An 11,673-nucleotide genomic window follows, 5' to 3' on the forward strand; every position below is an offset into this window, starting at 1 on the left:
CCCAGTAGTCCCAGTACAGGCCGGACGCCGGACACGTCCCAGTTCCCAGTGTCCGACCACATTGGAGAAAAATACTTACTATTTATTTGAACAATTAAAAATGAAAATAATTATTATTGTAAAAAAAACTTTAATATTTAACAATTAATTGCGGAAAAAGAAGTAAACCTAATTAAAAATTTTTGTATTTAAAAAAATTGATTAAATGAGCACGTATTTGTTGTTTGTCAAAATGATGGCCAATCGTTAACAGATTCGTTAAGCGTAAGCATGTAGCTAATAGTATGAAAATTGAACATTCAATTATATATGTAAATAAATAATCAATTATCTAATTTTAAAAATTAGTTAGAAACTCGTTTTGACGAAATTTATCCTAAAAATAACAATTAAAATGATATTTTTAAATGTTCGGATAACTGGACAATCGCCGAACGCATGTGCGAAGTGCGAACGCAACTTGTCAAAAAATGAGAGGTTAGTGTCATGCAGTGTCGCCTGTTAGTAATCAATAGATTTGTGCGGTAAGTGTAATAATTACATGTTTTTAAAGGCATTTAATTGCATGCATGTGAGACCTTTTAAAACTACTCTGTAAATCTGAATCAGCGAAAAGTCACTGAAATAACATACTTTACACTGATATCAGTGAATAGTCATTGAACGCATCAGTGACTATTCACTGATATCAGTCTAAACTGTCTAAAATATGCCACTTCAGTTACTTTTCACTGATTCTGATTTAGAGATTACTCGTCGACAATTTATCTTCATTTACAAATGTGAAAATTTGAAATAAGTTAATTATTAATTCATAATAGCTATTGTTACCATAATCAAAGTCAAAATTTATTTTTCATTACCTCATTGAGCTTAACTGGATTTTTTATGTCAGTGAAAGAGACTTTCCGGTGACGAAGGAACAATTAAACTTTAACTAATTATATTATTTTGCTTAATTATTCGGGTTTATTATCTGCCTGTTCACTGTAGTTAAGAACTTTATTTAACTTGTAAGTTAAATGCCCTATATCGTGCAATTGACAAGAATAAAATATCATTAAATATATAAACATCAATTTAGAACTGTTTTTTGTCATTAATTATCTATTTATAACAATATTTTTCATCAACATGCTAATTTTCTAATTGGTCGAACACTGGGACATAAGTTATGTCCGGATACTAGGCCATAACCTATTTCAGCTGTCCGGCCACTGATACATTGACATGCTCCATTACTTATGTAAATATTTAATTAATAATTTACATATGTGAGTTGAAATAATTTTTCCTTGTTTAAGAGAATCTTAAAAGTTTTCGAATGAATACAAATTAAAATTTGAAGTATAGGTTCCAATGGAAATCCGCACGAATATAGAAAACGGGCTAACTAAGAACCAGGCGTGGTAAATAATGCGCAAATGTTTTATTTTTATTTCTATTTCCAACCTTGACTGTATGCCGACTAAATGTGTCAGACTTGAAACACAGATCCGGTTGGAGTAGTAAAATCCCCCCCCTACACCTAATTAAATCGATTCGGTTTAATTTTTGATTCCATACGCATCTAAATAACTGTAAAGAAATCATTGCGAAAAATATTACCTCAGTCAATATTACCGCGCCTGGTTCTTAGTTAGCCCGTTTTCTATATTCGTGCGGATTTCCATTGGAACCTATACTTCGAATTTTAAATTACGCTGGCTGAAAGTACGCGTAATATTACAACTAATAATAGGCTATTGCGATAAATAGCCTGAGGCATTACCACATGCCTCAGTGGTCGAATTGATACGACACCTTCACGGAATGAAGGAAGTTCCAGGTTCGAACCCGGGCTGCGGTCAAGGTTGGAAGATATGTAAAATAGGAATAAAATTTTCGCGCATTATTTACAGCGCCTGGTTCTTAGAATACAAATTATTTATATCAAAGATCTTTCTAATATTATAAATTGTATTATTTCTGACGAATTATGCTTAAACGGCCACTGGGACATTTATCTTAATTAATGAATTTAAAGCGGCAAGCGCGGCTAGACGAGAGCGATAAAGAGTACCGCAAAACGCCATTTGAGCGCAGATGTTATTAACATCTCTCTAATTTGAATTAAAGATCAGAGATTTATATCTCGATATTGCAGCTAGAAATATGGATTGAGATATTCTAGCATACAATTTTTGAAACAATAGTATTTGTCCACATGTTGCGCAAATTTCTCACAGAAATAAATTTTAAAAAATAGAATTTTGTGCCTTTGTTCGCTAATTTTGTATATGTATAAGTTTCTTATCACGATGTGTAAGAATTCGCAGTTATGAAGGAAAGGAAGAGTTGTCAGTTTTGCACTATAATTATTGCGATATAATAATTGCGAGTATTGAAATTAAAAAATTGCAACCTTTTACTTCAATGCACCTGATTGTAGCTTAGCGACTTGTTCAGTGATGTATGAAATCGCCAAAAAGATACAACGGATATTGATTAAATTTTGTTAATATGTTAAATAGCACACATTAATATTCAAGTTAGAAGTTTTTTTACATCAATCAAAATTAAAACTTACTTGCGGTACAAATTCGATTATTAATTAAAATTTAACATTTTAGTTCGAGATAAGAATATAATTTTGCTCTTTCTTTTATTGAAAAATTCATACCTAAATAAATAAAATATCATTTATGACTTAAATTTAAATTAAAAGTAAGCAATTGTATTATAAAAAAAATAAATATTTCTAACAAACCGCGTTTCTCTTCAAATTAAAATATATTTCAAAAAAATATAACTCGATTATAACAAATATATTTCATCTAATATCCTGGAAAACTATATTAAAACCCGGAGAACTTTTTTTTTAATCGAAATCGCGATCGACGAGGAAATATCGGAGGCATTTAGAAAATGCGCCGATTGTGCAACCATCGTCGGACATGCCGGTAGTCGGCTTGCAATTCTAAATACGTGTATCACGCAGATTCGTTTTTCTAAAGGCCGTCCATCGTTGGTCGTCCTCCACACACGCGGCCATTGAGCGCAATTCCGAGTTTATGAGGCACCCTGGAGGTCCGTGTCGGACTCCCCCACCGACTTTTGTTAAAATCCCAAGCCGTGGCATCGTTACATTCAGTCCGCTGTGCCGCGCGTCAATGATACACACTCTCGGGGTGCGACTAGAAACTGGTTGCCCGCGCGCGCTTACGCAAATCGTCCGGACCGTTTGGAGCGGTACGTTTTCGCGGATTCGCCGATCTGCGGTGTTTTACCTTTAAACGACGAGAGACCGTCACGCCAAATAAAGGAAACTGCTAGAAAGTAAGTATTCGGTACTTTTCGTCCGCGGCGCCTTTGACACTCTCTCGAGTAATTCTTCGGTTCAGGCCGAAAAGAAAAGTCCGAACGGAATTCGGCTTGCTGAATATCGGAACGTTGTTTGGCGGTACGTGTGCAATAAAACGATTTGTCTTTTTATATAATAGTGATCGTCTCGACAACCGGGACAACAGTGATCCTTTCAGTGCGACAAAACGAGAATTTTTCTCGCAAGCGGAACGGAACTTAAGTAATAAAAAAATGTCAAAACAAATATTCATAAGAATTGCAGTCATGCATAAATTAAGCATATGCAAACAAATTTTTTTTTAACATTCTAGTTCCGTTTTATCTTAAGAGACTTTGGAGTCACAAAAATTTCCATACTTGCCGTCGTAAATAAAACACGTAAGAAAGAAAAAATTTAAAAAGATTCCATTTCTCGTTTTATCTTAAGATTTTAGATTATATTTCGCCCTACATAATACAGGTTATCGTATGGGCGCGTGATAACGACGGACAAACGTGGTAACCGTTTAACGTGAGAAAAATTTGTTATTGACAATGACATTGAAAATAACAGGATGGAAAGATACAGCAGCTAATGATTGCTCGATCTATTACGTATGATTTCGTTTTTTTTTTAGTTCTTTTTTATAATGCGCATTATGCAAGAAGAATGATTAGAACAAAAACAACTACGTTTGAATATCGCGTTCTTGATTAGTAAGGCGTACGTGTTGCCTATCATTAAGAAGCACCAATTATATTCGCTTCTACATAAAGTAGGCATTGGATATTCGGAGCCAAACGTCACGAAACCCGATAAGATAAACATTTGTATAGATATTTCGAATAATGTGTGAATCTTAATTAATGAATATATCGACTCTGATGTATTATCATTTGCTCAATTATTGATATTTTCTCGACCTATTACGTATGATTTCGTTTGTTTAATTCTTTTTTATAATGCGCATTATGCAAAAAGAATGGTTAGAACAAAAACAACTACGTTTGAATATCGCGTTCTTGATTAGTAAGGCGTACGTGTCGTCTATCATTCAGAAGCACCAATTATATTCGCTTCTACATGACGATACTGTATAAAGTAGGCACTGGATATCCGGAGCCAAACGTCTCGAAACCCGATAAGATAAACATTTGTGTAGATACTTCGAATAATGTGTGAATCTTAATTAATGAATACATCGACTCTGATGTATTATCATTTGCTCAATTATTAATTGATATTTTCTCAGCATATTTTCTTCGTCGGATTATAATTAATGATGTCTGAATTGTTGTAATAGATATCTTGTTATCAACAACGTTTTCATCGGAACAAACACTTCTCTCAGTATTTCGCGCTTGCGTAATATAGTTTAACTGACATTTATCGGAGCCAACTCTGGTGTATCAGTTTCTCCTACGCAACGCGGAGAGTCACGACCGATTAAAAGATTATTTCCGATTTCCGATATCGCAAGAAATTATTCATTCGAAATATAATATAAAATATAGTTGACAATTTTAATGACTTAATTATGCAGAAGGGAGTATTTTTTTTTCACACGTTCCTCGCGAGCCTTCGTGCAATTTAGTGAAAACACGAGAAAACCGACGATTGTCACGATCTTGAGAGTCGAATCTAATCTTTCGTAATAATTTTCGTGCTGGAGAAGGCGTTTTCGAAGGCCGATTTTGTCGTGGATGTCGAAACCGTCCGCGCGAGGATCGCGCTGAATATTGTCGAGAGCGAAAGCTTTCTTTCGTCTACGTTCGCGGCCGATGATGAGGAAATCGCCTTACATAGCACCTCGCGCGGGAAGAATTGAATTATTCAAGATACACGTGGCTTCGTGTATCCGGGTCTAGATATTTTGTATACGTACGTCGCGCAAGTGTCCGTATGGGAGTGTACTTGACCAAAGGGCAGTCCCCGAGTCGCGTCGGTCAATTTACACGAGCGTTTAGTCATTCCTTTTTAAGCAGAAAACATTGACGTAAAAGGCAAAAACAGACGAGAATTAATCACCATATTAAAATACCGAGCTCTTCGCTGAGGCAGGCGCAAAAGAACACCTGCGGATTATCGAATACGATATAGGGGAGACCGGGGCTAAACCGCCAGTTTTTTTTCGGTGCCGATTTTTAACAACAAAATAAATAATTTTAGTTAAATGTGGTATACCACTGTAAAGAGTGAACCTTTAGCTACAAAATTTATATAGGAAATTTTTATCTATGTTGCTTTGTTTAACCGGTATAGAGCAAAAACGACAACGGTGGAAAAATTGAAATCTAAAAAATGCCGGGGTTGAACCGCCACCCCCCCCCCCCCCGGGATAAATCAGTTTCAGGTTTGATCGCCCATGAAATATTAGATATCTACACTGGATTCGTGTTCAGCATGCATTACTCTTTATAATCAGCATGCATTTATAATCACGTACCTCGAGATTTGGAGAGCAAATATTATTGCAGATATTACAAAATTTCCACGCGCAGAAAATTTCACTTTTCACCACGAAAACACGTTTGCCTCCGTAAAAATCATAACACGGCAGGTAACCTGCCGAAACTCCGTTGGTCACATGGGTACCATAAGCAGCGTTTACAATGTTAATAGCGAGTTCGCACAATATACAGGTTCCGAGATATTTGATTTGGCGGTTCAACCCCGTTGGCGGTTTAGCCCCGGTCTCCCCTACATATATGTATAATGTATATTTGTATTATAAAGATAAAAAAATATAATTTTTAGAATAGAATTAAAAAGCGAAGTCTAGGTTCCAATAGAAATCCGCATATATAGAAACCGGGCTATAACTAAGAACCAGCGCGGTAAATGATGCGCGAAAGTTTTATTTATATTTTTATTTTACATATTTTTCAACCTGTGACTGCGTGCCGACTAGATTTGTCAGACTTGAAACACAGCTCCGGTTGGAGTAGTAAAATCCTCCCCTTTCTTTACAGTTATATTTAGATGCATATAGCATCAAAAATTAAATCAAATCGATTTAATTAGGTGTAGGGGGAATTTTACTACTCCAACCGGAGCTGTGTTTCAAGTCTGACAAATCTAGTCGGCATGCAGTCAAAGGTTGGAGAATATGTAAAATAAAAATATAAATAAAACTTTCGCGCATCATTTACCGCGCTGGTTCTTAGTTAGCCCTATATTTATGAGAATTAAAAAAAAATATATAATTTTTTTATCCTTATAATAAACGAGATTAAATTATAAAATTTCACGGGGAGGGGAGAGGTAGGAGGAAATGTGGCGCGAGGCCTTGGAAAAACGCGTTCCGATTTACCTGCGCCGCAGATGCGAAACGTGATGTACGATTATTGGTCCCGAAATATCTAGTCGCGGCCGATTGCGAAAGAAGCCATCGTAAACATGGCATTGTTATTCAATGATCTGTGCGCGCCAGGCACGCGATAGACTTATGGTTACGATTATCCGAAGCTCCGCGAACCGTGACGCGAAATTCAATGCGAAATTCAATAAGACCACCTAGCCAGCATCGTAAAGCTATGTATGTACGGTTGTTGATAATGCGGTGTGTGAGGTGTGTCCATGATTTTAAAACTCGTTGCGTAATTGCGTAATGCTAATCTCGGCCGTTCTATGTTTCGCTGATAAGCACATCGTTTCTTCAAATATAGGTATCGACGTACGTCAAAACAGGCGGGTATTTAAACATTTTTTCGGCTTAAAAGTCAAATCGTCTGAGTTTAACTGTTTATGTCAATTAGCGTAAATAATTTATGCATTAATTTATACATTGAATAAAAAATGTTTACCTTACAGGCAATGTTGTTGAAATTACGTTATGTGTTCTGCGTCACAAATGTCATATATGAAATATTTCGTCGGATCTTGTTATTTATTTACAAGAAACCGCCAAGTATACCACCGATTACTCACTCCATATACATGTTAAGCGCCACGACGCTCGCTAAGAAGATCAGACAGAGAGAGGTGAGTTGTTCGCTATATTTTTAGCGATATTCCTCTGCGCGTAATTTTAGCGATAGTTATTCCTTTGCTTTGGGCCAGTTGCATATAATTATTACGATAAATTTTTATTTTTACAATTCGCTATACTTTGTAACACGTACCTATAGATACAAAGTATGTCCTTAGGAAGTTTCTATAAATAGAAATTATCTTAAACGTATTTAAATGTATTTAAAAAAAAAAAACAGATTACGAGTTACGAAGTGGTGCAAGCGTATGTAACGCGCATCAAGGAAGTAGATCCTTTCCTAAACGCTGTCGTCGACAATCGATTTCTCGCCGCGATAATCGAGGCGAAAACCTGCGACCAACAATTGAAAGAGGGCAAATTCGATGTCGAGACTTTAGAAAAAGAAAAGCCGCTCTATGGCGTTCCAATTACCATCAAAGAATGTTGTGCTTTAAAAGGTATGAATTCCTCGATGTTAATACTTTATTAATTGTATCTTTACATTTTAAAAAATCACATACATATATATATACGTATAAAAATGTACAGAAATAGAAAACGCAAGCTTAAATTATATTGAATATATTAATTAAGTACATTAAAGCGAGTATTTGTGGGCAATTTTATTTAACAGTTACACAGAAAAAAAGAAGTGTTAAATCAAGGACGTATATTCTTGTACATAAGCAAGAATCTATAATCTTCTTACAAGAATTTCAACTTTTTTTTTCTTGATTAAACTAAAATACCTTCAATCAAACAAGTTTTCTTCGTTTAACGCAATTTATATCTCATTTCAAGATTATAGATTCTTGCTTATATACAAGAATATAAGAATAGTCTTGATTTTTAACACTTCTTTTTGTGTGTGTGTGTGTAAATAAACGTTTACTATACGATTGCAGGTTGCAGCCACACAGGTTGCACTTTGCCTCGCAAAGGGGTGAAGGCGGACCACGATGCCGTGGTCGTCGAGATGCTCCGAAATGCCGGCGCGATACCGCTGTGCGTCACGAACACGCCGGAGATGTGCGGCGGGTTCGACAGCACGAATCTGCTTTGCGGCCGCACTTGTAATCCTTACGACACTAGATATTCCGCCGGTGGATCGTCCGGTGGAGAAGTAATTCAGCTCTCTGATCATTAAATATTTGAGAAATTATTTAAGACTCTTGAAAAAAAATCACTGTCTGTGCACAGAAAAAAAAGAAGTGTCAGATCAAGATTTGTATATTCGTACATACACAATCTATAATCTTGAAATGAGACATATATTGCGTACGAAAACTTGCTTGGATGAAGTCATTTATATTCGACTAAAAAGAAAGTTGAAATAAAAAATAGAAATTCTTATATAAGAAGAATCATAGATTGTTCCATATATACGAGTATATTTTGATTTGACACTTCTTTTCTTCTGTGTATAAAATAGACGAGGTAGATCGAAAGAATAACGTAAAGTGTGTTACAAGAAAAGAAACATTTTCCTCCAGTTTATAAAAAAAAAAACCGACCAGCAAAGTTATTGATTGCTTCATCGCGGTTACGAACGCAGATTATCCGCGAGAATTTATCTTCCAGGTGATAACTTCGAGTTAACATCGAAATTCCAACAATCTTACCCGAGCGAGAGATACGTTGTCATTTATTACTCATAAAACTACTTTCACTCAGAGCACTTTCCTTTCTCGGGAAACATAAACGCAGCACCACGCAATATCCTTACTTTGTTATCTAAGTATTATCCAACTAAGATATGTATCGACTAAATTACTAAATAAATTGTATTTATAATTCCTGTTTAAAATGAAACGATTTGATACGCTCTAAATAAAAAGAAAATAACGTTTAAATAAATTCTTGTTTAAGGGTGCGCTGCTCGGGGCAGGTGCTTCTGTGATCGGACTTGGTTCGGACATGGCTGGCTCTATAAGAGTACCGGCTTTCTTGAATGGCGTTTTTGGACACAAACCCACACCTGGTAAATCGATATTCTTTAATATGTTTGTATTCTACATTATTTCATTACTGATCCTTTGATGGACCTAATTGGACTTAAATCCTTTTATTAAACCTATTTTCTTTAGATTATTTTTTGGTAACATTTATTATATGTTAAAAAGCCTATTATTGAAAAAAAAGACATTTTACAAATTTATTATAATGTTCGAGATAAAATAAAAAATTAAAAGAGGCGGCTGTAATATTAATTGCATTCTCTTCTTGTCTTGCAGGACTTATTCCGTGAGTGATGGACACTTCCCATAAAGTTAAAAATTAAAAAGTCCGCTGTAATATTAATTGGATTCTCTCCTTGTCTTGCAGGACTTATTCCGACCGATGGACACTTCCCATACACCGATGACGAATACTTTCAAAAGTTCACGACCTTCGGCCCGATGACTAGATACGCCGAGGATCTCGGCCTGCTTATGAGAGTGATGACATTGAAATGCAATCGCGACCTGCGTCTAGATGTGCCGGTGGACTTGAGGCAAATAAAGATTTACTATCGACAAAGTTTGGACAGGTCCCTCGGCATTTTGCCGATGCCGGCGGAAATTGAGAAGTGCGTTCTGAGAGCCGCTAATCATTTCGCGCGGTATGACGTCTGCGCGGAGAAGGTAACAGTGTTTCGCAGCGGGGTACCGGTATGTATACGCAAGAGATTTAACGTATACGTTAATTTGACGTTACAGTTACCAATAGAGTGGCCAGTGACAATCATCGAAATTGTGCTAACGGGGTTCTTGAATATGAAGCCCCCTCAAATGCTGATAGACACGAACAATCCCAAGGTATACAAGACGAGCGGTTTATTTTTCCGCTGTAAAATATACACGAGGATCGTTATATTAAATAGTTTAAGACTTTTAGCGCCTCGCTGACTGTTGCTAAAATGTAGTCTTACGTAGAGATGGAGGAGGAAAATTTATAATTATAACCAGCTTATTTTCCGTACGTGAAAGTCACGTCACGTTCGTGCCCTTTCCATATCGCGGTGAAAAAAAACGGTAAAAAATCGTATTTTACTGCGAAGCATTACGGTATTGCAGCCGCGTAGCGTAGTATTGCCGCAACGTTTATTTCAGAAGTGGAATGCGTTATTTTATCATTGTTACGATACATAAATATCATTATCATTTAGAATATCACAGGAATCGAGAGAAATAAAACGGAAGATTAATATAATATTAATAATTAATATAATTAATAATAATTAATATAAGATTAATATATAATCTTCCATTTTATAACTATATATTGTGTTTGTATTTATATACAATATATTGTTACATTAAATGTATATTTACACGTAGTATATCTACATGTAAAAGATATATGCTTATAAGTTTTCCCTAATGGAAAAACTACTATAGTTGCGAAAAAAAGCACATAAAACTATAGTAATTGCTGTAATATTTACCATAGTTTCATGTATAGTTTTTTCACAACTACAGTAGCCTTTCTGTAGTATTTTCCCGTAAGGGTTGTGCTATTGATCTTGATATTAATTTTCCTGTTTTTCGCAGCACCAGAAAAACGTATCGGTCGAGTTGCTGAAAGCTCTGTTCGGCCTGTCGCAACACACGAAGCAGATGATTTTCTTCAATCTACTGATTGAGACGCATTTCCCATTCAAGGATTCAGAAATATCGCATTACACGAAGCAGGGAGAGGAGATTCGACAGAAGCTGCTGGTTAGTGTCCTGGAAGTCTGACACAATTATCATGTCTATACGAGTCAATTCGTTACCAGTGCCGTTATACATGTGCCGTTTTCTCTCTTTGTCCCTACCGCAGGACCTGTTGGGGGACAACGGAGTATTTATTTACCCCACCTTCCGAAACCCGGTTCTTCCACAGTTTATATTATGCGAAATACTGTCCACTGCGAGCTGCGGTTTCTTCAATATTGTCGGCTTTCCCGCGGCGCACGTGCCGATGGGGCTTAATCACGAGGGGATGCCCATAGGCGTTCAGGTAAATCTCACTGGTCAAAAGATCAAGGTTCTCCTACTTCTTGCAATTAAAAAAATTTAAAATACGTGTACGACATCAAGCAGAGTAGAATAATCGCTTCGATGCGTAATGCATATAAAAACTTGTAGGTCATAGCCGCGCCTTATCAAGACCGTCTCTGCCTGGCGGTTGCGAAAGAGCTGGAGATGGCCTTCGGTGGGTGGGTACCACCATCAGTATCGATAAGTGAATGCTGAATGTTCGAAGACTTTTAATTTATTTTGTAAATAAGTTAAATTAAGTTGAGGGTTGTATCTTGGCTGCAAACAAGGTAACGATCTGCTGCGGTCATTTCTCTTACAATATTTCCAAACAAATCTGAAAATATAATGTTTCTAAATAACAAATACAT

General features: G+C 36.1%; 1 protein-coding gene across 3 annotated transcripts; it reads left to right on the forward strand.

Annotated features, from left to right (window-relative positions):
- Positions 1-5: 5 nt before the first annotated feature.
- Positions 6-11,670, forward strand: LOC139769366 (fatty-acid amide hydrolase 2-like). 3 transcript variants are annotated; one of them, XM_071700355.1, is made up of 10 exons: positions 6-524; positions 7,139-7,309; positions 7,537-7,756; positions 8,204-8,421; positions 9,168-9,279; positions 9,624-9,922; positions 9,998-10,096; positions 10,832-10,999; positions 11,103-11,282; positions 11,411-11,670. In XM_071700355.1, exons 2-10 carry the CDS (start codon positions 7,142-7,144, stop codon positions 11,516-11,518), a joined length of 1,572 nt encoding a protein of 523 aa, XP_071556456.1. In that variant the 5' UTR covers positions 6-524; positions 7,139-7,141; the 3' UTR covers positions 11,519-11,670. The 3 variants fall into 3 exon arrangements, with proteins under 3 accessions (XP_071556456.1, XP_071556457.1, XP_071556455.1); XM_071700356.1 differs by having other exon boundaries at positions 6-477; XM_071700354.1 differs by lacking the exon at positions 6-524 and adding an exon at positions 2,828-3,318.
- Positions 11,671-11,673: the final 3 nt, after the last annotated feature.

The sequence above is a fragment of the Temnothorax nylanderi genome, unplaced genomic scaffold (assembly GCF_030848795.1).
Source record: "Temnothorax nylanderi isolate EJ_2023f unplaced genomic scaffold, tnyl_v1.0 TNYL_tig0022_pilon, whole genome shotgun sequence".
Lineage (NCBI taxonomy): Eukaryota > Metazoa > Arthropoda > Insecta > Hymenoptera > Formicidae > Temnothorax > Temnothorax nylanderi.